The sequence below is a fragment of the Leucoraja erinacea genome, chromosome 12, assembly GCF_028641065.1.
Source record: "Leucoraja erinacea ecotype New England chromosome 12, Leri_hhj_1, whole genome shotgun sequence".
Classification (NCBI taxonomy): domain Eukaryota; kingdom Metazoa; phylum Chordata; class Chondrichthyes; order Rajiformes; family Rajidae; genus Leucoraja; species Leucoraja erinaceus.
In genome coordinates this window covers 6,189,206-6,216,771 of record NC_073388.1, presented here as the reverse complement: position 1 = coordinate 6,216,771, position 27,566 = coordinate 6,189,206, and the positions used below count along the sequence as shown (strand labels likewise).

At 44.3% G+C, this 27,566-nt stretch overlaps 2 protein-coding genes across 5 annotated transcripts in view; both read left to right on the top strand.

The window, feature by feature from the left end:
• The window catches only part of atp7a (ATPase copper transporting alpha), an 81,402-nt gene extending 57,365 nt beyond the window's left edge, over positions 1-24,037 (top strand). For all 4 annotated transcript variants that reach the window (XM_055643522.1, XM_055643523.1, XM_055643524.1 and 1 more), the window contains 9 exons: positions 5-199; positions 1,031-1,213; positions 5,754-5,967; positions 7,290-7,436; positions 9,088-9,230; positions 12,032-12,235; positions 12,863-12,980; positions 14,576-14,678; positions 16,975-24,037. In XM_055643522.1, the coding sequence (XP_055499497.1) occupies positions 5-199; positions 1,031-1,213; positions 5,754-5,967; positions 7,290-7,436; positions 9,088-9,230; positions 12,032-12,235; positions 12,863-12,980; positions 14,576-14,678; positions 16,975-17,242 (1,575 nt within the window). In that variant the 3' untranslated portion in view covers positions 17,243-24,037. The remainder of the gene's footprint in view (positions 1-4; positions 200-1,030; positions 1,214-5,753; positions 5,968-7,289; positions 7,437-9,087; positions 9,231-12,031; positions 12,236-12,862; positions 12,981-14,575; positions 14,679-16,974) is intronic.
• Positions 24,038-27,194: 3,157 nt separating this feature from the next.
• Positions 27,195-27,566, top strand: part of pgk1 (phosphoglycerate kinase 1) — a 30,306-nt gene continuing 29,934 nt past the window's right edge. The window contains exon 1 of the mRNA XM_055643520.1: positions 27,195-27,372. Coding sequence (XP_055499495.1) covers positions 27,308-27,372 — 65 coding nt within the window. The 5' untranslated portion in view covers positions 27,195-27,307. The remainder of the gene's footprint in view (positions 27,373-27,566) is intronic.

The window sequence follows — 27,566 nt, the reverse complement described above, 5'->3', positions numbered from 1 at the left end:
TCAGGGTTACAACACGAGCTTGTCCCGGCCGGAAGTGATCGTGCGCTTTGCATTCCAAGCCTCCATCACTGTGCTGTGCATCGCCTGCCCCTGTGCGTTGGGACTGGCAACTCCCACGGCCGTGATGGTGGGGACCGGAGTCGGGGCACAGAATGGGATCCTGATCAAGGGAGGGGAGCCACTGGAGATGGCACACAAGGTCAGTGCAACAACAGGCTGTAATGTCCTTGTAATGTCCTTGTCTGCACACACCCCGCTACCAGACTGCAGTCCTGAACTACAGTCTACCTCTACCTGTGAAAAGTTATTGTTACGTGCTAACCAGTCAGCGGAAAGACAATACATGATTACAATCGAGCCGTCCACAGTGTACAGTGTACATGATAAAGGGAATAACTTGCATAAATAAATCTCCAATATTACAAGTAGCCAACAGTTAACATCCACCCACATCAATTTAGTTTCGGCTTTATTGCTGTTTCTTGGCTCCACCCAATCAGATCATAATTCTGAACTTTTACCATTCTTTTTACCATTTAAATGATAGCATTAAGTATTATATGTTCTTTACAGCAAAAAATTAGAATTCAAATTAATGTAATGTTCAGCACAGTTCTTTCAAATTCCTTTCCAATTGTTGTGAAACATAAGGCAATTGAAAAAAGATATGTTCTTCACATATATATTTCTCTGATCATAATTCTAAATGATGATCTGCCTGACCAAACTAATTTCTCACCACAGTAACTGGTTGCTTTTAATAGTGATCTACTGTCTGAACTTAGTTTTTTTTAAATGTATAGACTTGTAGATAGATTGAACAATTCCCCCACGAAACATCACCTATCCCTGTTCTCCATAGATGCTGCCTGACCCGCTGAGTTCTTCCAGCACTTATTTGTTCCTTTGCTTGCAAAATTCAAACTAGTTTCTCGGATTGTCCATTCTGAAGTGTCATTCGGTTAAGTGGATTGGTTTGAGCTGGCATTGATGTTTCAATGGATTATAATCAAGTTTTTAATTTCTCCAGATTAACACGGTGGTTTTTGATAAAACCGGAACAATCACTCATGGAACTCCTAGGGTCATGAACTTGAAGATGTACGCGGAGAGTGGCCACATATCCGAAATGAAGCTATTGGCCATCATTGGCACAGCAGAAACAAACAGTGAGCATCCTCTGGGTGTAGCAGTAACCAAGTACTGTAAACAGGTATGATCTCTCCACTCAATTATATTCAAGTGATGATTGGTAAAATGGCAGGCGGACCAAAATGCTGGAGGAACTCAGCAGGTGAGGCAGCATCTATGGAGAGAAGGAATAGGCAACGTTTCGGGTCGAGACCCTTCTTCAGACCAACTAAACTTCTGAAGAAGGGTCCCGACCGTACAGACAAGCACCTGCAGTCAGGATGGAACCTGGGTCTCTGGCGTTGTAAGGCAGCATCTCTACTGCTTCGTTACCGTGCCACCCTGACTCGGGGACATCAATCGGAGTAAAAACTACCAATTAATGGCTGGATTGTGTGTTCAGTTTCAATATCCCCAGTAAAACAGGAACGCAGGAAGATATCGAAGGACACAAAGAGCTGGGGTAACTCAGCAGTTCAAGCTGCAGAACATGGATATGTAAAAAGCCATTTTGTAGATTCTTGTCCAATATTTTCTGTTGGTTAATTTACTATTATCCACATCACCCCTAATAATCAGTAACATTTATGGAGAAACAAGGGAGGAGTCCCGACCTGAAATATCACCTATCCATGTTCTTGCAGAGTTACTGCATGATCCACTGAGTTACACTAGCACTTAAACTAAAAGGGATAAAACTAATGAGTTCTGGATGGGCACAGGAAGATTTAAGGGTGGCACAGTGGTAGAGTTGCTGCCTCACAGCGCCAGAGTCCCGGGTTCAATCCTGACTATGGTTGCTGCCTGTTCGGAGTTTGTACATTCTCCCTGTGATCACGTGGGTTTTCTTCAGGTGCTCCGGTTTTCTCCCACACTTCAAAGGCATAACGGGTTTGTAGATTGTAAAATTGTCCTTAGAATAGAATAGAATAGAATAGAATAGAATAGAATAAAATAGAATGCCTTTTATTGTCATTCAAACAGCTTGGTATTGCATTTTCTACAGTCTTAAAATTATATTTTAAAAAACAAGACCCACACTTAACACAGTTTACAGTAACATCCATCACAGTGAATCTCCAACACCTCCTCACTGTGATGGAAGGCAAAAGTCTTATCTCTTCCCTTTGTCCAGCAGTCCAACTGCAGCGTCAAAGCGAACTGGGGCTCCCGATGTTAAAGCCCCCGGCAGGCGATGGTAAGTCCTGCGGCCGTTAAGCCACACGGGGCGATGTTAGGCCCCGCTCCAAGTAATGTAACCCCGCGATACCGGCAGGAGACGTTGCCTTAGTGTATGAGGTGATCGCTGGTTGGCTCGGTCTCGGTGAACCAAAGGGCCTGTTTCTCCAAAGTCAATATCAGCTGTGGATGTAGTGGAGAATGAGTTGGGGGAGAAGATCCAAAACAAGGGCTGTTCCACAGAGCCAACATATAAACAGGCATCACCCAGCCTTTCTCAGTACTGATGGATTCTCCTTTGATTTGTGATTCAAACTATCTTGGTTACACTAGAGACTTTGAGCTTTGTTGTCCTTTGCACTATATTAGTTGGGTTTTTTTAATTGAACTTTAGTTTTGCTTAAGAAAGAACTGCAGACACTGGTTTAAATCGAAGATAGACACAAAAAGCTGGAGTAACTCAGCGTGACTGGCAGCATCTCTGGAGGGAAGGAATGGGTGACGTTTCGGGTCGAGACCCTTCTTCAGACTGGTCTAGTTTTAGTTTTGTTTGTTATTGTGTTACCTGTTGAGTACTGTGTTTACAAACTGTTGTGCTGCCGCAAGTAAGAATTTCATTGTTCCATTTCGGTACCTATGACTTGACTTGACTCTCTTGAAGTGAAAGGTTGTCTCCTGTCCAGGGCAGCTTAGCTCTGAAAGTAGTGACTAGATGTAGGAGCTCCCTCTTGTGGCCGTTTACATTGAAGAACTGCAAGCCTCTCATGGTGCTGCCAGAAAAAGTTTGAAGAGTTTTTAATTTATATTTGTATTGTATTACTCGTCATTGATGAAGCGGAGCTTATTTAACACTCAAGTAGACGAGATACGATAGAAAACATAGAAAATATGTGCAGGAGTAGGTCATTCAGCCCTTCGAGCCAGCACTGCCATTCAATATGATCATGGCTGATCATCCAAAATCAGTACCCCGTTCCTGATTTTTCCCCATATCCCTTGATTCTGGTAGCCCTAAGAGCTATATCCAACTCTCTTGAAAATTACCAGTGAATTGGCCTCCACAGCCTTTGGTGGCAGAGAATTCCACCATTTCACAACTCTCTGGGTGAAAAAGCTTTTCCTTATCTCCATTCCAAATGGCCTACCCCTTATTCTTAAACTGTGGCCCCTGGTTCTGGACTCCCCCAACATCGGGAACCTGTTTCCTGCCTCTAGCGTGTCCAATCCCTTAATAATCTTATATGTTTCAATAAGATCCCCTCTCATCTTTCTAAATTTCAGAGTATACAAGCCCAGTCGCTCCATTCTTTCAACATATGACAGTCCCGCCATCCCAGGAATTAACCTGGTGAACCTACGCTGCACTCCCTCAATAGCAAGAATGTCCTTCCTCAGATATGGAGACCAAAACTGTTGTATGTTCTACTTAGATTTAGTAAAACACTCTGGTTATGATCTCCACTAAATTGTACATTTGTTGTTAATTAACTGTCGATTGTAAATCTCTTTAAAGCCGGACAAAGCAGTAGGTAAACCTGGAATTCTGCCCTGTAGGAAGTGAAAATAGAAAGCGTTAGAAATATTCAGTCAGGCACGCATTGAAAGTGAAACTGGGTGAACCTTTCAGGTCGATGATCTTTTGTCACTGGTGGCAGCAATCCAGACTTCAGGATGAGGTGTTGCCTCCCTGGTGGCTAGAGTCCAGGGTGTCTCTGAGCGGTTGCATAACATTCTCAAGGGGGAAGGGTGAGCAGTCAGAAATTGTTGTGTATGTTGGCACAAATGACGTGGGTCGGAAAAGGGAAGAAGAAAGATTACCAACCCAAAATATCACCTCTCCACAGATCAGGCACGTGCCGCCAGGGCCTACCCTGACTAAAATTATAAAATGGTAATTATTCAATATAAATAATAAAGGCACGGGGGAATTATGCCTACATAAGAGATCGATCTCCTAGGTAGGCATAATTCTCCGTGCCTTTCATTCGCAGCACATGTAATATACGAAAGTGCGTGCAGCTCACGTTCCATCGACGCAGCTTCAACACATCATGACAAGGGGAGCTGAATTCTGCCTTTGCACTGTCGAATGTGTACTGCGGAATGCGGAATTCATAGCAAAAGGATTTGAGTATAGGAGCAGGGAGGTTCTACTGCAGTTGTACAGGGTCTTGGTGAGACCACACCTGGAGTATTGCGTACAGTTTTGGTCTCCAAATCTGAGGAAGGACATTCTTGCCATAGAGGGAGTGCAGAGAAGGTTCACCAGACTGATCCCTGGGATGTCAGGACTGTCTTATGAAGAAAGACTGGATAGACTTGGTTTACACTCTCTAGAATTTAGGAGACTGAGAGGGGGTCTTATAGAAGCTTACAAAATTCTTAAGGGGTTGGACAGGCTAGATGCAGGAAGATTGCTCCCGATGTTGGGGAAGTCCAGGACAAGGGGTCACAGCTTAAGGATAAGGGGGAAATCCTTTAAAACCGAGATGAGAAGAACTTTTTTCACACAGAGAGTGGTGAATCTCTGGAACTCTCTGCCACAGAGGGTAGTCGAGGCCAGTTCATTGGCTATATTTAAGAGGCAGTTAGATGTGGCCCTTGTGGCTAAGGGGATCAGAGGGTATGGAGAGAAGGCAGGTACGGGATACTGAGTTGGATGATCAGCCATGATCATATTGAATGGCGGTGCAGGCTCGCAGGGCCGAATGGCCTACTCCTGCACCTAATTTCTATGTCTATGTCTATGCATACTGTGCATGTGCAGCAGCCTACTGCCCATGTGCAGCACAGGTTCATTGGTGGGTTTTTCAAACATGGCTTGCCATTATCTTAAGAGTATCTTAAGAAACAAAGCCAGGAAATACGGTACTTTATTAAGAGATATGGTTTTTGAAGACTTTATAAAAGTCGTCTGACAGCTTACGGAGAGGAGAACAATCTGCGCATGCGCGGTTTAAGATTTTTAAAAAGCCAACTGACTGCCTACCCCGAGTAATTACTCACAGCACGTGCCTGCCACAGATGGACACAAAATCCTGGGGACAGGCAGCATCTCCGGAGAGAAGGAATGGGTGACGTTTCGGGTTGGGAAGAAGTCTCTTCTCAGTCTGAAGAACGGTCTCGACCCGAAACGTCACGCATTCCTTCTCTCCAGAGATGCTGCCTGTCCCGCTGAGTTACTCCAGCTTTTAGTGTCTATCTTCGGTTTAAACCAGCATCTGCAGTTCCTTCCTCCACATGTCACCTATCCACGTTCTCCAGAGATGCTGCCGGACTCCAGAACTTTGTGCCTGTATTTATCGCCATTTGTATTTATGTATTTATGCCTACAATATCCTGTTGTGCTGAAGCAAAGCAAGAATTTCATTGTCCTATCTGGAACACATGACGATAAACTCTCTTGACTCGATCTCTCTCTTGTTTGTATTTGATCATTGCAGGAGTTGGGTTCAGATGTGCTTGGCTCGTGTTCGGATTTCCAAGCTGTCCCTGGATGCGGCATCACGTGCAGGGTCTCCAACATCGAAACGGCGTTGAAGGGCAAGAACGCCGAAGTGGAGCAGAACAATGCGCGGAACATGATGCTCATACAGATCGACGAGAGAAGCTCTGGCGACGCTTTGCACCCTGTAATCCAAGAGCCCACATCAGAGAGTAAGTAGCTGTCACCGTACAATCCCCCCGCTGCGTGATACCAGCGAGATCGTCTCTTCCCCAAACGGTCTCAATCCTCTTCTTATCGAGTCCACACACAAGATTAGAAGTTGTTCAGCCAGAGCTGGACACACGTCTCGGCATCTGCATACAATGGTGTCTGTCTTGTCGCTTCTTGTGCTTCTTGTGCGTGGTGGTGGAAAGATTGGTGGAGACGGGGCCGCGACGTGAACGCTCTTTCCTTCACCCCAACGTTCTCATTATTTGTGGACTATTATGGAAGGTCTAAGTGGAAATCGATGTTTCCTTTCGGGCAGGGCCCCTTACTGTGTTGCATGACTGCATGGGAATGATCCATTTTCACACAGAGAGTGGTGAATCTGTGGAACTCTCTGCCACAGAGGGTAGTTGAGGCCAGTTCATTGGCTATATTTAAGAGGGAGTTAGATGTGGCCCTTGTGGCTAAAGGGATCAGGGGGTATGGAGAGAAGGCAGGTACAGGATACTGAGTTGGATGATCAGCCATGATCATATTGAATGGTGGTGCAGGCTCGAAGGGCCGAATGGCCTACACCTGCACCTATTTTCTATGTTTCTATCCAGTGGGAATCTTTGTAGCTTCTTGCTTTCCCTTCAGTGGCTGCCAGGAGAAGGATCGAACCTGAGTAATTCCAATTCAAGCCATAGTGGGAGGTGGGGGGGGGGGGGGGGGGGGGGGAACGAAGGACAATGCGGGCGGGGGGGGGCGGGGGGGGACACGCACACACACACACAAAAAGGGGAGCCGGCGTGCTTTGCAACTTTGTCAGCAGTGTAGGTGGCTGCTATTTGTGCACATTACGTATGCAAACAAACAACTTTACTGTGCCTCATCACAATAAAGTATTCCTATCTCGAAACTAAAGGTAGACAAAAATGCTGGAGAAACTCAGCGGGTGAGGCAGTATCGATGGAGCGAAGGAAACTAGGCAACGCTTCGGGTAGCAACCCTTCTTCAGACAAAATAAAAAAAATGCTGGAGAAACTCAGCGGGTGAGGCCGCATCTATGGAGCGAAGGAAATAGGCAACGTTGCGGGTCGCAACCCTTCTTCAGACTAAATAATAACCTTTCTTCAGACATAAAGTAAACTAAATACTGGTGCACGCACCTTTCTCCCACCGCCCCATCACCTTGTTCCTTTCCGCTCCTCCTCCTGGCCGTTTCTCACCCCTCTATACACACACAAGCAGCAACAAAGCAAACGTGTTGGATGCATGGCTGTACTGTGATAACGGGCGACATTTATGTATTTATTTATTTCTATTTCTTTTGCTGCTGCAGGCTCGGGGAAATCTCCGAGCTTTTCAGTACTTATTGGAAACCGCGAGTGGATGAAGAGGAATGGGCTCGACATCAGTAAAGACGTGGACAGTTGCATGACCGAACACGAGAGCCAGGGCCACACGGCCATACTGGTCACTGTGGACGGTAAGGCTGGTCGACAAACTCACCGGGAAGGCTGGCTCCGTCCTGGGGGCGGAGGTTTGGTTCACGGGAGGTTGGTGTTGGAGGGGAGGATGCTCCTCAAACTGCGGAGCATCCTGGACAATACAGCTCACCCCCTCCATGACACACTGGTCAATCTGAGGAGACTGGTTCCACCAAGATGCAGCACAGAACGCCACAGGAGATCCTTCTTCCCTGTGGCTGTCAAACTGTACAACTCCTCCCCCTTCTGTTGTGGGGTAGACTGAGACTGACCCCTCCCCCCCAATCCTTGCACATCCCCCAAGCCTTTCCACTCGTCACATTAATTTAATATTTCATATATTTTGTGTTTTTTGCTACTGTTGGCAGATCAGTTTCCCTCTGGATAATAAAGTTCTATCGTATGGTATGATCAGTCTCTCATAGCAGTCAAACACTCTCTACCATGGGAGGAGAACTAACACACTTGAGCGTTAAACCCCAACCAGGATTGTATTGTATTTTCTTGTCCCAGTAATCAAACGGCACGCTGTTATATTGTTGCTGGAACGGTCATGTTCTTGGCAAGATAATGGCAGTAATATGGTTGCAATTGAACTGTGTCTCCAGCATGTCACTGGAGACATTTTCAACACCATCCTGGAATAAGATGGTGCAGCATGTTGGAGCAGCGTTAAAGCTTCTGCCTTACAGCGCCAGAGACACAGGTTCGATCCTGACTATGGGTGCTGGCTGTAAGGAGTTTGTACGTTTTCCCCGTGACCTGCATGGGCTTCTTTCCGGATGCTCCGGTTTCCTCCCACATTTCAAAGACGTACAGGTTTTGTAGGTTAATTGGCTTTGGTAAAAATTGTAAATTGTCCCCAGTGTGTAGGATAGTGCTAGTGTACGGGGAACGCTGGTCGACGCGGACTCGGTGGGGCCGAAGGGCCTGTTTCTGCGCTGTATCTCTGAACTAAACTAAACTAACATGGCACAGCAGATCAGCCATTCGTTTGAAATCAAATTTTAAAAGTGACATGCAAAAATATGTAGCATCTGTGGGGACGAAGGGAGTGGTCGGCGTTTCAGGTTGAGACCTGGTACCAGACCTGCTTATTGTTCTGGATTGCAGCATCTGTCTGCAAATGACCAGATCACCCAAACAAGGAAAATAGACCAAATCAAAATTAAACCACAGCCGTTATGCATTAAAAAGCTTTGAAAGTAAAATAATTTATGTTTTCTTCTATGCATGTGTTTATACAGATATGCGCGCGCGCACGCATGCACACACACACAAACGCACACGCACACAACACCTGCACACAACACACGCACACACACACACACACACCATGCATGCACACGCACACACACACACACACACACACACACACGCCACCCCACACACACACACACACACACACACACACACACACACACACCATGCATGCACACGCACCCCCGCACCACACACACACACACACACACACACACACACACACACACACACACACACACACACACAGGCGCACACACGGAGAGTACACACACACACACACACACAGAGGCGCACACACGGAGAGTACACACAGACAGTCACGTACGCGCACAGATGCGCACGCACAATTTAATTGAGTTGTCCACATGTTTTTTCTAACAAAAACAGGTGTACTGTGTGCAATGATAGCAATTGCTGACATTGTGAAGCCAGAAGCAGAATTGGCTGTCCACACTCTGAGAATGATGGGACTGGAAGTGGTGCTTATGACAGGAGACAACAGTAAAACAGCCAGGGCCATTGCTGCACAGGTCAGTTCAAGTTCAGTTTTTGGCTTGTTTTATATTTGTGCACTTTTCCTCCAGCAGTGGTGACCGGCATCAGAAACCATCCCCTAACTATGACTTGGCCAAGCCACTGTGAGCTTTGTCATAAGGTCAGAAGTGATCGGAGTAGAATTAGGCCATTCGGCCCATCAAGTCTACTCCGCCATTCAATCATGGCTGATCTATCTCTCCCTCCTAACTCCAAGTCAGTGGATATTTTTTAAGGCAGAGATAGATAGATTCTTGATTAGTACAGGTGTCAGTGGTTATGGGGAGAAGGCTCCTGCCTTCTCCCCATAACCACTGACACCTGTACTAATCAAGAATCTATCTATCTCTGCCTTAAAAAATATCCACTGATTTGGCCTCCACAGCCTTCTGTGGCAAAGAATTCCACAGATTCACCACCCTCTGACTAAAGAGATTTCTCCTCATCTCCTTCCTAAAAGAACATCCTTTAATTCTGAGGCTATGACCTCTGGTCCTAGACTCTCCCACTAGGGGAAACATCCTCTCCACACCCACTCTATCCAAGCCTTTCACTATTCTGTATGTATCAATGAGGTCCCCCTCATTCTTGTAAATTCCAGCGAGTGCAGGCCCAGTGCCATCAAACGCTGACTGTAGGTTAAACTACTCATTCATGGGATCATTCCTGTCTGAACACAAGCAGGCTCATTTATCTCGGGGATGTGGTAGTTTTTGGCAAACACTTGCTCACCTGCCAACTATAAATTGAGTGATGACATTGATCTCAAAAAGTGGCGAATCTCATAACGCCAGAGACCCAGATTCAATCCTGACATTGGGGGCTTTCTGTATGGTGTTTGTATGTTCTCCCTGTGACCACATGGCTTTCTCCCGGGGCTCTGGTTTCTGCTGTTCAATGTGTCTACATTTTACTGCAGCCTAATATCTGGCTTTGGGTCTGTTATTTAAATAGAGATCAAGTGCTCAGTGATTTTGAAGGATGGAAGTGTTTGTTTACTTGCACGAGCTGGAAATCCCCATAGGATGAATATTCAGGGTTATACATCCGATCGAAAAGACAGACAGGTGGGCAGAGGTGGCTCTGTTGGTAAGAAATAAAACGCAGTCCCTTGCGAGGGGTGACATAGAATCAGAAGATGTAGAGTCATTGTGAATAGAACTGAGACATTGTAAGGGTAAAAAGACCCTAATGGGAGTTATCCACAGGCCCTCAAGATTAGGAAAAAGGGAAGTGCAACAAGACCTGTACACCAGTCACTGAAAGTAAGCATCCAGGTACATCAGGCTGTGAAGAAAGCTAATGGCATGTTAGCCTTCATAACAAGAGGAGCTGAGTATAGGAAGAAGCAGGTCCTTCTGCAGTTGTTCAGGGCCCGAGTGAGACCACAACTGGAGTATTGTGTGCAGTTTTGGTCTCCTAATTTGAGGAAGGACATCCTTGCTATTGAGGCAGTGTAGCGTAGGTTCACAAGGGTAATCCCCGGGATGGCGGGACTGTCATATGATGAAAGAATGGAGCGGCTGGGCTTGTATTCATTGGAATTTAGAAGAATGAGGGGATCTTATGGAAACATATAAAATTATTAAGGGATTGGAGACGTTAGATGCAGGAATCATGTTCCCGATGTTGGGGAAGTCTGGAACTAGGGGCCAGAGTGCAAGAATAAAGGGTAGTCCATTTAGAACTGAGATGAGAAAAACTTTTTCACACAGACAGTTGTGAATCTGTGGAATTCTCTGCCCCATAAGGCAGTGGAGGCCGGTTCGTTGGATTCATTCAAAAGTGAGTTAGATAGAGCTCTCAGGGCTAGCAGAATCAAGGGATATTGGGAGAAGGCAGGAACGGGGCACTGTTTGTGGATGATCAGCCATGATCACATTGAATGGTGATGCTGGCTCGAAGGGCCGATTGGCCTACTCCTGCACCTATTGACTGTGTATCTATAAATAGCAAGCTTTTCCTTTTGAGATGATAGTTATCAAATAACTTTGGCAAAGATAGACACAAAATGCTGGAGTAACTCAGTGGGTCAGGCAGCAACTCTAGAGAAATGGAATAGGAGACGTTTCGGGTGAAAACCCTTCCTCGGACCCAAGACCGTTCCTCAGACCTTATTCCATTTGGCTACACATGTTCTGCGTAGACCTGCTGAGTTACTTCAGCATTTTGTGTCTGTATTCGGTGTAAACCAGCATCTTCCGACACAGCATTGGCAAAGGTGCTTCTTGGAGTGGTGCTTTGTGTGTTGTTGGTGGGAGGTTCCTTAGTGCTCCATGACAATATTAATAATAATAAATATTAACAATAATAAACTTTATTACAGACTCAAGGTCCAGACGAGGGACAACATTACATTAAAAATGCATTGCACATTAAAAAATCATCATAAAGCACATATAAAATCTTTGTATATCACTTATAAAAGCATCATAAATTATATATTAAAAAAAAAACACAATACATGAATTAAAATCCAGGATAAAAAGAATGATCAATGTCCTACAACGAGACAACGATACCAGTGTCTCCACAACTGGGATTGGTAGCGTGTAGTGCTAACCTTTATGTTTGACAAGGCCACAATAGTTACATTTTTAGAGTCATTTATTCTGCAGGTGAATTTATACATATGGTTTCTCAGCTTCTAAAATAATGACTCTTGCAGCCACAAACATGTTACTAGCACTACACCATCTAGGTTCCCTTAGCAGTGTGAAATGGTGGGGTCATTGCAATTTTTCTGCTGGTGTGAAAGATTCAGCCTGTGACTTGGATTTACTCTCCTTGTGGTCAGGTTGGGATCACCAAGGTATTTGCGGAAGTCCTTCCCTCGCACAAGGTCGCTAAAGTGTCCCAGCTACAGAAGGAAGGGAATACTGTAGCGATGGTGGGTGACGGTGTGAACGACTCTCCAGCGCTGGCAATGGCTGACGTTGGAATTGCCATCGGCACGGGCACAGATGTAGCTATTGAAGCCGCAGATGTGGTCTTGATTCGGGTGAGTAGAACGAAGTGTTTAGTGGTCGCTTGGACTTTAGCAAAATTCCATATTCAACGGCAGTTTCTTCCCAGCTGCTGTCAGGCAACCGAACCACCCTATCACCAACTGGAGATCAGTCCATCTACCACCTCCCATCTACCTCATTGGAGACCTTGAACTATCTTTAATCGGACTTTACTGGACCTTATCTTGCACTAAACGTTATTCCTTGTATCGTGCATCTGTACACTCGATTGTAATTACGCATTGGCTTTCCGCTGACTGGTGAACACGCAACAACAGCTGTTCACGGTACCTCGGTACACCTGACAATGGGGTGGTCTATTCGTGGCCTTGCCACTGGCATCCCAGCTGCTCAAGAATGAATTTTGTAAATTACACTAACTTCAGTCGCCTCCTCTTTGGGTGGCGACCATGACGTGCTGTTGAGGAACTGTACATTTACACTGTAAATGGATTGATTGTAATCATGTATTGTCTTTCTGCTGACTGGTTATCACTGCACCTCGGCACACGTGACAATAAACTCAACTGATCTAAATGGATCTTCCGAGGAATGGCGTTAAACTGGCTTGGAGAGGCTGTACCACATAATAGCAATGCTACTTTCCTTTGCCTTTACAGAATGACCTTCTTGATGTAGTGGCAAGTATTCATTTGTCCAAAAAGACAGTGCAGCGAATACGGATAAACTTTGTGTTTGCTTTAATTTATAATATTGTTGGAATTCCCATTGCTGCTGGTAAGTCTGAGATCATCTCTAGAACAATTTCATTTTTCTGGTGTGTGCTTGTCCGTATGTGCGTGTGTCTGTTTGTGTGCGTACGTGCATAGGTATGCATGTTATTTTCACTAATATTGGCTTGAAGTTACATGCTATAGTCAGAAGGTGGTGAATCTGTGGAATTCATTGCCACAGAAGGCCGTGGAGGCCATGGGAAGAAGGCAGGAGAATGGTGTTAAGAGGGAGGGATAGACCAGCCATGATTGAATGGCGGAGTACTTGATGGGCCGAATGGCCTAATCTGCTCCTATCACTTTAAGCATGAATTTTGACCTAGATTAAACTTCATCCATCATTGCTCCTGGTTCAAGACCTGTCAAGATCTATCCAATTTTGCATCTTCCCCTCCCCAGTTTGACCACACTTTCCTTTCCTTTGAAGTCTAAACAAATCACAATTTGAAACAGATATCGGTATCTTGTAATTTCTTCTGGGAATCTGTTACAGACTATATGTTCGGCGACAATGTGATTGTTACTCAGAAACCTCATGTTATACAGACAATTGTGAGAATGGGGGAAAGGGAGCTCGGGGCCAGAGAGTTTCAGACTTCAATAACAAAGTTATTTTCCCAGCAGGATTTTCAAAATAGCATTTTCTATAGCAATATGTTTATTTTTGAAACTGCAAGCTAAAAATACTAAAGGCAATGAAGATACATGGTTTAATGAAGATACATGTTCCCGATGTTGGGGAAGTCCAGAACAAGGGGTCACAGTTTAAGGATAAGGGGGAAATCTTTTAAGACCGAGATGAGAAAAAAAATTTTCACACAGAGTGGTGAATCTCTGGAATTCTCTGCCACAGAAGGTAGTTGAGGCCAGTTCATTGGCTATGTTTAAGAGGGAGTTAGATGTGGCCCTTGTGGCTAAAGGGATCAGGGGGTATGGAGAGAAGGGAGGTACAGGATACTGAGTTGGATGATCAGCCATGATCATATTGAATGGCAGTGCAGGCTCGAAGGGCCGAATGGCCTACTCCTGCACCTATTTTCTATGTTTCTATGTTTAATAAAGTATCATTGCACAAGTTTCAATAGACGCGATTGCTCTTTAATTTTAATAGCCACCCTCAATTAACATCGAACAGAGAACAATGCAGCACAGGAACAGGCCGTTCGGCCCACAATGTTTATTCCAAACATGATGCCAAATTAGATACAAAATGCTGGAGTAACTCAGCGGGTCAGGCAGCATCTCGAGAGAAAAGGAATAGGTAACGTTTTGGGTCATGACCCTTCTTCAGACTCATGTTAAACTGATCTCATCTGCCTGTAGGCGATCCATATCCTTCTGGCAAATTAGTTTTGGCTTTTCAGAAAGTAATAATTTAGCTAGGCATCATTTTGGCATAGACTTTGTGGGCCGAAGTGCCTCTTCCTGGGTTGTACTGTTCTGTATTCTAAAACATGACCAAAGCCACTGTAACTTTGAATGAGTTGATTAATTTCATCCATATGTGATGTACCAACCTGTAAGCAGTTGTCAATGAATTTGTTTGGTGAAATATGAAGATCATTAAACTGTGAGCCAACATTGTGTTTTGTTGTTCAGGGGTCTTCCTTCCAGTGGGTTTGGTTTTACAACCATGGATGGGATCTGCTGCAATGGCTGCATCATCTGTTTCTGTGGTGTTTTCATCTCTTTTATTAAAGCTGTAAGTAATTGTTTCCTGGATCTTTAGGGTTTAGGTTTATTATTGTCACGTGCATTGAGGTTCGTTTTGCACGCTGTCCAATTAGATCAGATAATCCTACACATTAGTTTAGTTTAGAGATTCAGTGCGGAAACAGACTCTTTGACCCACCGGGTCTGCGCCGACCAGCGATCCCCACATATTAACACTATCCTACACACACTCGGGGCAATTTTATTTACATTTACCGAGCCAATTTGCCTACAAACCCGTGTACGTCTTTGGAGTGTGGGAGGAAACCAACATTCTCGGAGAATACCCACGCAGGTCACGGGGAGGACGTACAAACTCCATACAGACAGCGCTCATAGTCGGGTCCCAGGCACTGCATTTGCTGTAAGGCAGCAACTCCACCGCCTCGCCACCCTAAATCAAGTCAACTCGGGTACAAATAGGTTGAGCAAACTGGAAGATAGTCTGAAGAAGGGTTTCAGCCCGAAACGTCGCCTATTTCCTTCGCTCCATAGATGCTGCTGCACCCGCTGAGTTTCTCCAGCATTTTTGTGTACCTTGGAAGATACAAAGTGCAGATTATAGTTCTCAGCATAGCATTTAGACTTTAGAGATACAGCACGGAAATAGACCCTTTGGCCCACCGAGTCCGTGCCGACCAGCAATCACCCCGTACACTAGCAGTATCCTGCACACTACAGAAAATTTACAGTGTTACCTCAGCCAATTAACCTACAAACCTGTATGTCTTTACACGTGACAATAAACTAAACTGAACTGTTGGACGAAACTGGAGAACCCGGGGAAAACCCACGCAATCACAGGGAGAACGTACAAACTCCGTACAGTCAGCACCCATAGTTAGGATCAAACCCAGGTCACTGACGCTGTAAGACAGCAACTCTACCTCTGCGCCACCAGTAGTGTTGCACATTATCTGCATAGACAAAGTCCAATGTCCGCAATGGAGTAGAGGTGAATTGCTCAGTACCCCAGCTTATGCAAGGACTTATTCAGTTGGCTGACCTATCAACTGTTATCAGGCAACTGAATCATCCCATCACCAACTAGAGAGCGGTCCTGAGCTACCATATATGAATGGATACGTTTATTGGCCAAGTACGTCCACATACAAGGAATTTGCCTTGGTGCTCCACTCACAAGTAACAACACAGCTTACAGTAAACCATTAAGAATGACACATAAAACATTAAACATTAATAATAAAACACATTAATATAATAACATTAATATACCTCATTGGAAATCCTCAGATTATCTTTAATCAGACTTTACTGGACATTATCTTGCATTATAGTTTTTCCACTGACTGGATAGCACGCAACAAAAAAAGCTTTATACACGTGAGAATAAATTAAACTAATCTATTTTGGGTAGGGAGGAACTGCAGATGCTGGTTTAAAGGGAAAACAGACACAAAAAGCTGGAGTAACTCGGCAGGTCAGGCAGCCTCTTTGGAGAAAAGGAATCTGAGGAAGGACATTATTGCCGTAGAGGGAGTGCAGAGACGGTTCACCAGACTGATTCCTGGGATGTCAGGACTGTCTTATGAAGAAAGACTGGATAGACTTGGTTTATACTCTCTAGAATTTAGGAGATTGAGAGGGGATCTTATAGAAACTTACAAAATTCTTAAGGGGTTGGACAGGCTAGATGCAGGAAGATTGTTCCCGATGTTAGGGAAGTCCAGGACAAGGGGTCACAGCTTAAGGATAAGGGGGGAATCCTTTAAAACCGAGATGAGAAGAACTTTTTTCACACAGAGAGTGGTGAATCTCTGGAAATCTTTGCCACAGACGGTAGTTGAGGCCAGTTCATTGGCTATATTTAAGAGGGAGTTAGATGTGGCCCTTGTGGCTAAGGGGATCAGGGGGTATGGAGAGAAGGCAGGTACGGGATACTGAGTTGGATGATCAGCCATGATCATATTGAATGGCGGTGCAGGCTCGAAGGGCCAAATGGCCTACTCCTGCACCTAATTTCTATGTTTCTATGAATAGGTGACGTTTCAGGTCAAGAACCTTCATCAGACTGAGAGTGAGGAGAGGGGGAAATGAGAGATATTAACCGTACTTGGGAGAAATGAATAGAAGATATGGAAAAAGCAACGATAATACAGGGGCAGGCAATAGGCCACTGTTGGCCGTGGTATAGGTGACAACGAGTCTCCAGACAGAGGAACTCAACAAGATGACTAGCGTGGGGGGAGGGACGGAGAGAGAGGGGACGCACTTTCAACAGCAAGTGTTAGCTTGTCTTTCCTTTTTTTGTTTTTGCTTTACAGTTACAAGAAGCCCGATCCTGTCAAATTGGAAGCCAGAGCCCAGGGCCACATGAAGCAGAGGTCACTCTCGGAAGTCAGTGTGCACATCGGCATGGGCGAGGTGAGGCAGGAATCGCCAAAGTTAAGCCTATTTGACCGAATAGTGTACTACAGCCGAGCATCCATTAACTCTCTCAGGTCAGAAAGGCGGTCGATCACCAACATCCCACTGCATGACCCAGACAAACACTCCCTCCTGCTGGGAAGAGACGAAGATGATGCAGTTTAACCTGGATGAACACAAGAGAATTGCAACTGTGTCGCCTTGGCCTCTGCTCCAGGCTGATCAACACTTTACGCTCAGTTGGTACATTTGATGCACAGATTTTTGATTGACATTTTTCGGTCTTTTTTGGAGGCTTTCGCTTTCAATACTTTATTGTTTTCCAGGTTCTCAACCATCTCCCCCCCGCCCCCGGTACCCTGGGGAGGGGAAAAGGTGGCGTGTACCACAAGCATCTACCTGTTGTGATTTGCCAGCAGAGATTATGACGGGCTTGTTGAATGTTAATTGAACCATCTTATTTTTTCACGACGAGAAAACCTGTAACAACATTATCCCATTGAAGGCAGCGGGCTTTACATGGTCCGAGCTGCCTATAGTTGTGCGTGTGACTTATTTAGCCTCTCCAGTGATTTGAAATGGTGCCCGTGCCACCCGGCAAGGACCAAATCCTCATTCGAGCCGGCTCCTGACTCTCACACACCCACCTCCTTGTGTTTTTGTTCTAAATAAAACCTCATACAATGTGTAGGACAAACCAAAGTGACCTCAGAAATCCACGATTGTATATTAATCCCTAAATTTGATAAACGGGTTTGTAGTGTTGTTAACCTCGCCTAACTCACTACACTGGTTTTGCAATCGGTTAAATTATTTCACGTCATTCAGCAGGTAATCATAAAAGGCATGTTAATATCGAGGTACCTCATGGCAGGCATTTAATGCTGGACCCATTTTCCAAACTGTTATTCAAAAGAGCCTTTACTCAACCGTTTTAATAATATCAATTTGCACTTTTTTAAAAATTCTGAATTATCTAATGTTGTTCTACACACCAATCAATTGTTTAAAAAAGAATATGTACAATTGACACTACATGCAGTATCCAATCTGTAAATCCACTTCCCAGCTCTCCCTCAGCCCACAGTCTCCGCCTCTTCCTTTCTTCTTCCCGTCCCCCCCACTCTCGCATCAATCTGAAGAAGGGTCTCGACCCGAAACGTCGTGTATTTCCTTCGCTCCATAGACGCTGCCTCACCCGCTGAGTTTCTCCAGCATTTTAGTCTACCTTCGATTTTCCAGCATCTGCAGTTCCTTCTCAAACATCCAATCTGTTGAAATACTTTTCCTTTGCTCTCCTCCCTCTATGTTAAAAATTATTTCTCCGTGATATCTTGAATTATTGTTGGTTTTTGCAAGACAAACCAATAGTGCAAGCGTTGACCTGATTCAGCAATGCTCTCCGCAACGTCTATCAATGAACGGTAGCCCTCAATAGCTGCCTATTCCAGACAGCTCACTGCATTTTTCAGCAAATGACAGCTAAATTCTGGGGGGAAAAAATCAAATTTGGAAGGCGAGAAGCGAGATGGTTTGTATTTTTTTCAATTTAAGTTTTGTAAATATATGTATATATAGTTACATATCATGTAATACAGGAGCATTTTTTGCTGTGACACAATGAGGGACTTTATTTTATGCAGAGCAATGAGAAAATTCTTTCTTCCCAAAGACGTCTTTCGCTTACATGTCATAAATGCTGCTGTTAAAACACTTGTTCCATGTTCCGACATCAGGTCTCTCCAGTATCGAGATAGTGATATTTAAGGTGAAATGAGCATGGATTGATAATAATGAAACTTGTAGAAAGTCCCAGTTTAATCTCTATAGTTTGTATGCAAGCTGGATCGTGCAGTTAAACAAGACCCTTCATCTCCCTCCGGCGCCTTGTTCTCAATCTTAGATTTGCAAGTCTTCAACCACTGCAACTTGCAGACTAGATTTTATGACAATGGTTATTAGCGACTCAGCCATTTCCCCCACAGCTTCTACGTTGAATTACCTAGTTTTGTCATAGTGTGAATATCGTCAGACATATTATCATATCGATCTAATATTTCCCCTCAGTTTGCTCATTTCATGATTCTAAAGATAAGTAGACGGTTCACTTTGAGAGTCACTCCCTGGTTTCTCTGCCTGTGTCCATATATCATTCTGTTGGTCATGTTTTGTTCTTATTTTAAATGCTGATGTGTAGCCACTCATCCGGTCTAATTGGTCTTAAGTTGTCCCAATTCCTTTTATTTTTCTTTCCCACTTGCTTCTCCCCTCAACCTTTGTACTGGGAAACCAGAGGTGGCACTTCTATACATGGTTACAGGACGGGCAGCTCTTGAGAACAGCTTGTTTAAGAAAGAACTGCAGATGCTGGAAAAATTGAAGGTAGACAAAAAATGCTGGAGAAACTCAGCGGGTGAGGCAGCATCTATGGAGAGAAGGAATAGGAGACGTTTCGGATTAAGACCCTTCTCTCCATAGATGCTGCCTCACCCGCTGAGTTTCTCCTGCATTTTATTGTCTACCTTTGAGTACAGCTTGCTTATTTTATGATGCGGGAAATGTTCTTTGAAGGGAGGTTCATAAATATTGTCATCAGTTAATAGACAATAGGTGCAGGAGTAGGCCATTCGGCCCTTCGAGCCAGCACCGCCATTCAATGCATTACGTTGTCTCTGTACTGTACACTGACAATGACGATTAAAATTGAATCTGAATCTGAATCAATGTGATCAAGGCTGATCATCCCCAATCAGCACCCCGTTCCTGCCTTCTCCCTAAAAAGTGTTTCCTCGTCTCTGTTCTAATATATGCTGTTTTTTATCTAACACTTTTTAAAATCAAAAGTTTTTAACGAGCCCCTGATTCTCGCACCTGACTGTCACAAGGATGGCACAGTGACGCAGCGGTAAAGTTGCGTCCTTACAGCGCCAGAGACCCAGGTTCTATCCTGTACGTTCTCCCCGTGACCTGTGTGGGTTTTCTCTGGGTGCTCCGGTTTCCACCCACACTCCAAAGACGTGCAGGTTTGTAGGTTAATTGGATTTGGTAAAATTGCAAATTGTCCCCGGTGTGTAGGGTAGTGCTAGTATGCGGGGATCGCTGGTCGGCGGGGACTAGGTGGGCCGATGGGCCTGTTTCCACGCTGTATCTCTAAACTAAACTAAATGCACACTGGCACACCTTCCGTGCAAAGTGGTCATGTTGCTGTAACCAGATTACTCTATTATCAGAGTGCAATAGACTTGAGTGCAGCAATCAGCCATGTTGAGGTTTGAGATGTGTACCTGTGAGCATGTATAAAGGAAGCTCAAAATTCCTAAATTCCATCAAATTAATAAATTCCAGCAATTCCATGCACCAGTGGCACCTCAGACTAACAATTATGTCTTGGTGGTGTATTCAATCTTTGAGGAATAGAAAGAAGTTGGAATATGTTCAGCGGTCTGAAGAAGGGTCCCGACCCGAAGTGTCACCCATTCCTTCTCTCCAGAGTTGCTGCCTGTCCTACTGAGTTACTCCAGCTTTTTGTGTCTGTCTTTGGAATATATACCATCTACTTATTTTTTCTTGATCAGAAAAATATAAAACATATTTAAATTATTATGTCAAAAATAATTTGTAGTAACTTGTGCAACATTTAACATCGTGGTTGCAATGTTATTTATGCTTCTGCAAACAAAATAATTGGCCTTCCACATTTAACATGGTGGTAGCTTCTTTGCTTTAAGTGTTCCCTGTGTATTTGGGGAACTTGCTTCTCTTTTTAGAGTTAAATTAAAAAACAGGAAATAATTGTATAAAATGGAGAGGGATATCAGGAAAATAAAATCTCTAAAAAATGGTTTAAATCTCTTTAGAAAATTATGTTTAAAGGTCCCGACCCGAAACGTCGCCTATCCTTTTCCTCCAGAGCTGCTGCCTCACCTGCTGAGTTACTCCAGCACTTTGTGTTTGTCTTTTGTTTAATAGTTTGTTGAATGTATAGTCAGCCATTTTGCTGACTATAACCTAATGGATATTGTTAGAATATTGCAAAACAACATAATATTACAGGCACCATCAAAGCCTCCCTTCTTGACAATGACTCATTACGATATCAGTGGGCCAAAGTTGGGGGTTTTTATTGCTTTCGGTTTCTCTGGCAATGCAGGAATTATGAACAACGCATGTTTGATTGGAGTGCTACTGAAAAACTGGTGTAGACATGCTGATTATTTCCTTCATCTGGAATCCATGTTCACATATATATATTTGCTGCAGTGTTTTTGTGTAACTCGAGTTGAAACCTTACTTTGCTATCAAATCGTTCATTTCAGTAGACAATAGGTGCAGGAGGAGGCCATTCGGCCCTTCGAGCCAGCACCGCCATTCAATGTGATCATGTCTGATCATCCCTAATCAGTACCCCGTTCCTGCCTTCTCCCCATATCCCCTGACTCCGCTATCTTTAAGAGCCCTATCTAGCTTTGACAGAATCTCCTACCAGCGGGTATATGTACCAATAGTGGGTTTGTAGAATTGATTCATAACTATGCCTGTTTATGTTACCTCAGCAAAAGGCTGCCTCTCCATTCTGCTATCAAATACATGATAAATGTTATTTATTGTTGATTGCCAAATAAATTGCTTGGTGCAGCACACTTACGTTCAGGCTAACATTTCATCATTGCTACAGGTTATGTCTGTGGTTGATGCAAAATGGTTAGAATAGATGAGGAAGACACTTTGCCCAACTAAGCTCACTCATCTAGGTCAAAACCACAATTGTTACTTCAGCATCCAGTGTCTCAGAGATATTGTTGGTAAAAGACCATATCACACAATCAACAGTGTTTATCGTCATGTGTACAAACCTCAGAACAATTCTTACCTGCAGCAGCTCAAAAATGTCAATAAATGAATAACTGTAATACCAGTGCAAAACAGAAACACAGTGCAACCAAAGACCCAATCCATAGTTGCTGTGGTTAGTGTTGTGCTGTATAAGAGAGCCTGAGGGTCTCAGAAAGGAAGTTATTCTTGAACCTGGTGGTCACGTTTTTCGGGCCTCTGCACCTTGTTCCCTGGCGGCATGAGTGTGTGTTTTTTGATATTGGTGCCTTTTGGAAGCAGTGCCTCCGATAGATCATTTCAATGGTGGGGAGGTTAGTACTTGTGATGGGCCACTCTGTCAGTTTAATGCAGGGAAACACTGCTAAATCATACTAAATTTCCCTGTTGTCAGTCGATCCTATCCTTTTTTTTCCCTCTTGCTTTTAAGATGTCTTTCAACATAGTTGTGTTTTTTCTCTCTTCCATGCCTTATCCTGACTGATTCAAACTGTAGCATTGCTTCTGATCCATTCCTTTGCAAAGCCACAAAAATAATTCCTTCAATTGGTATGTATAGGTGGCTCAAACAAAACTCTTAACCTTGCTCACTTTGAGGAGAAGATGCTGAGACGATGGCCATTTGCTTTGATGATATCTGACGATTTCTTGGCTGACTTTTGCAACTTGTCACTTCAAATGATTTTCTCACTAAGATTAGAAACACTAACAAACCCATCACACTCCTGCTCAAAGTTTGAAGTGAAGTTTGCACATTCAAGCATGGCAGTACTGATTCAAATTAAATGTTTTATTTTCTTACTAATGTTTAGTTTTGGTTTAATTTGCTGTTTTCACTTTTGCCACGAAAGAATACCCCCAAAATGCATTCCCATTGAGTTATTTAGGATTTACCATGTTAAATCAAGATGTGGCTGAAATGGATCACTAAATGCAGTAAAATGAAGACAAGAGTGGTTAATTGTCATGTGTCCCACGCAGAACAATAACAATTCTTACTTGCAGCAATGGCTTGAACTTGAGTTAACCATTTCTATTCTTAAAATGACTTTAAGGAAATGTCTATTTTATGTGTTGCTTAATGACTATAGTTACTATTGAGCTTATTTATTGACAAACTATATTGACCATTGTCAAGGTGGAGAAAAGGTAGATTGGTGAAGAAAAAATGTTTTTACTTAATTTGCAAATAATTGATATTTTGAAATGTGGATTTTAAGGCAATCTGCCATTACTATCATGATTTTGTTTAACATTGGAAAGCCATCATCTGTTTCTGAAAGTGGATTGTACAATGCATAAATATGGGTAATCAATCAAATGCTTCATGTTCATAAGTTCTCGGGGCAGAATTAGGCCATTCGGCCCATCGAGTCCACACCGTCATTCCATCATGGCTGATCTATCTCTCTTTCCCAATCCCATTCTCCTGCATTCTCCCCATAACCCCGGACACCCTTACTAATCAATTTGTATAATGTTTAGCAAACAAACGTGTGGGATTTGATTTGAAAGTCCAAGCTGAGCATTATCCCAAGCGCCCTTTGATCTTTGGACACTTGCTCTCCAAGATGTGCGCAGTGTCATTTTCTTTCTTAAAATTCACAATCTTGCACTTACCCATATCAAAACCAATTTGCTATTTAAACACCAACGGTGCAGATTTTAATAATTTTATTATTTGTTCCCATTGTTCTATTTTATACACAACTTCTCCCCCTGAAGAAGGGCCTCCACCCAAAACGTCACCTATTCCTTTTATCCAGAGATGCTGCCTGACCCGTTGAGTTAGTGTCTACCTGCTCCCCCTACACCCCAGATTTAATGATGTCTTCATAAGATGTGGTTAATCAGTTCTCCATTGTAACCAGGGCGAAAGCTATTTTAGCTTCCTCAGCCGCATTATATTCTTTCCACATATCTGCAGAAGAAAACTTTATCATCTTATTGCCTTGTATTAAAGTGTAGAGTAATGAAAAATATACACCTTTTTTTCCAAAAGATTAATATTAAAGTTTCGAGATTTGTTTTTATTTTTTAAAACGTTGATATGCTATTGACCAGATTTAATGTGCACTTTTGTGAATTGCATATATATAAATCACAATAAACGCCCAAGTGTTGACTTTGTGACGGTGTTCGCTGTTCTTTGATTCTCAATGTGGTTATTTTAGTGAAAGGTTGAAAACTAGCAGTTGCTGGTGCGGCCACGGTGGCACAGCGGTAGAGTTGCTGCCTTACAGCATTTGCAGCACCGGACAGTCGGGTTCAATCCCGACTATGGGTACTGGCTGTATGGAATTTGTGCGTTCACCCTGTGACCGCGTGGGTTTTCTCCGAGATCTTTAGTTTCATCCCGCACTCCACTGACGTACAGGTTTGTAGGTTAATTGGCTTGGTGTAAGTGTAAATTGTCCCTAATGCATGTCAGATAGTGTTAATGTGTGGGGATCCCTGGTCAATGCAGACTCGGTGGGTCAAAGGGCCTGTTTCCACGCTGTATTTCTAAACTAAACTAACAGACTCGAGGTTGTGTATGGTTTAAACATGCTTGTTCGAAAGTCTGATTCTCTTTGTTGATGGTACACAAAAATACTGGAGAAACTCAGCGGCTGCAGCAGCATCTATGGAGCGAAGGAAATAGGCGACGTTTCGGGCCGAAACGTCGCCTATTTCCTTCGCTCCATAGATGCTGCTGCACCCGCTGAGTTTCTCCAGCATTTTTGTGTACCTTCGATCTTCCAGCATCTGCAGTTCCTTCTTGATCTCTTTGTTGATGACTGTGTTCAATTTACCAGCAGGTGCTTGAAAGAAAACACTAAGCATTAGAGTAACTCAGCGGGTCAGGCAGCATCTCTGGAGGACATGGATAGGTGACGCTTCAGGTCGGGACCCTTCTTCAGATCCATGTCCTCCAAAGATGCTATCTGACCCACTGAGTTCCTCTGAGTTGGATGATCAGCCATGATCATATCGAATGGCGGTGCAGGCTCGAAGGGCCGAATGGCCTACTCCTGCACCTATTTTCTATGTTTCCTTCCTGCACTTTGTGTCTTACTCAAGTTTTGAGCATCTGCAGTTCCTTCTGTCTCCAAGTGCTTAAAATAGTTTAGCAGTCAAGTGCCGATTTTAAAACAATTTTTATAGCACGGTATACAGACGTTTTGCGCACACACTCAAAATGCAACCATATAGGATACGTCCATCTCTCAGCGAGTAATCTCGGATGGGAAAGTGAAGCGAGAGGTCCAGAAGACTGGAAAGTCTGTGAAACAAGGAATTGCAGATGCAGGTTTACAAAAAAAGGCATCAACTACTGGAGTTACTAAAGCGGGTCAGGCAGCATCGCTGGAGAAAGTGGATAGAAAGGCATCTAAGGGCCCTGGCTTGGGATCCTGTTTCAGATGCCACGGAAGGCTCTGGAGGCCAAGTCAGTGGATATTTTTAAGGCAGAGGTAGATTCTTGATTAGTACAGGTGTCAGAGGTCATAGGGGGAGAAGACAGGAGAATGTGGTTAGGAGGGAGAGATAGATCAGCCATGAATGAATGGCGGAGTAGACACGATGGGTTGATTGGCCTAATTCTATTCCTATCTTATGAAATAAGAAGCCTTTCAGCTGCTCCTATGCAATGCTGCATGAATGACGCGAATGGCCTGCTCCCATGCATTACTGCATGAACAAGGCTGATAGCCTGCTCCCATGTAATGTTGAATAAAGGATGCTCGTCTGCTCCCATGTAATGCTGCATGAACTATGCTGATACCCAGTTCCCATGCAATATTGCATGAAGGATGCTAATAGCCTGCTTTCATGCAATGCTGCATGAACTATGCTAATATGTTTAAAAAGGAACTGCAGATGCTGGAAAATCAAAGGTAGACAAAAATGCTGGAGAAATTCAGCGGGTGAGGCAGCATCTATGGAGCGAAGGAAATAGGCAATGTTTTGGGTCGAAACCCTTCTTCAGACTGATGCTAATAGTTGGCTTTCATGCAATGCTGCATCATGAACAATGCTAATAGCCTGCTCAATGCAATGTTGCATGAACAATGCTCGTCGCCTGCTCCCGTGCAGTGCTGCATGAAGGACGCTGCTAGCCTGCTTACATGCAATGTTGCATGAACAACACTCATCGCATGCTCCCATGCAATGCTGCATGAAGGACGCTGCTAGCCTGCTTACATGCAATGTTGCATGAACGATACTCATCGCATGCTCCCATGCAATGCTGCATGAAGGACGCTGCTAGCCTGCTTACATGCAATGTTGCATGAACGATACTCATCGCCTGCTCCCATGCAATGCTGCATGAACGATGCTAATCAAAGATCCTATAGCAAGCAAGATAGTCCACTCGACGAAAAAGACGTAGTAAGGTCATGGCCAGATTCGTGGGTAATTTTCGGCCCCATTTCCGTAACCGGCTTCCGTCTCTGCTCCAAAGATCCCACAGCGGAGCAAAGATACTAGTGCGGAGACGGAAGCTGGTTACGGAACCATCCTCATAAAAATAAAAGTTATTTGGTAAAAATCTTCTCATTTTCAGAATTATAATTTATTAACACAAACTCTTCCCCCGCAATGTTGATTACACTGCGAGTTGGGTTGGGTCACGTTACTGAAATGGATGAAAAAAGGGCCCACGTTTCGCTCCGTTGCGTACTACACGTCAGCCCATTGCATTTAGCAGAAGTGGTGTATCTTGCTCCGTTATAGGATCTTTGGTGCTAATAGCCTGCTCCCATGCAATGCTGCATGAACGATGCTAATAGCCTGCTCCCATGCAATGTTGCATGAACAATGCTAATACCCTGCTCAATGCAATGCTGCATGAACAATGCTAATACCCTGCTCAATGCAATGCTGCATGAACGATGCTAATACCCTGCTCAATGCAATGCTGCATGAACGATGCTAATACTCTGCTCACTGCAATGCTGCATGAACGATGCTAATACCCTGCTCAATGCAATGCTGCATGGACAATGCTAATACCCTGCTCAATGCAATGCTGCATGAACGATGCTCGTCGCCCTCTCCCATGCAATCCTTCTCCTCTCCCCACCCCGCCCTGACGTTGATTGACAGCAAATATGACAGCTCGCCGCCGCACAGCTACGTGTCGAACGTGCGCCTCTGGGTTAGCGGCGCGACGTCACGTGGAGCTGAGGACCGCTAACGGACGTGCTGGCGGGCCAATCGGAGAGCGGCGATAGCGATGACGAGGATGGCGCTGACCAATGGGCGCGGGGCCGGGGGGCGGGAGCAGGCTGTGCGGGTGTGAAGGCAGCGTCCGCTTCTCCGCTGCTCATCAACGCCGGTGAGGCGCAACGGGGAGGTGATAAGGAACCGCACGCTCGCTCTCTCTCCCTCCCAGCCCCAACTACAACTGCAGACATGTCGCTGTCTAACAAGCTCACCCTGGATAAGGTGGATGTGAAGGGGAAGAGGGTGATCATGAGGTGAGTGAGTGAGTGGGTAAACGAGGGAGCAGGAAGCCTCCTCAACGGTGCGGGCCTTGGCCCAGCTCCCCATCACCTTTAAGAGTCAGGGGAGTTTTAGTATCAAATGTCCCAGATAGAGCAATTGAATTCCCACTTGCAGCAGCACAATACAATATGTAAACATAGTGCACTGTAAACAAAATAATAAACGA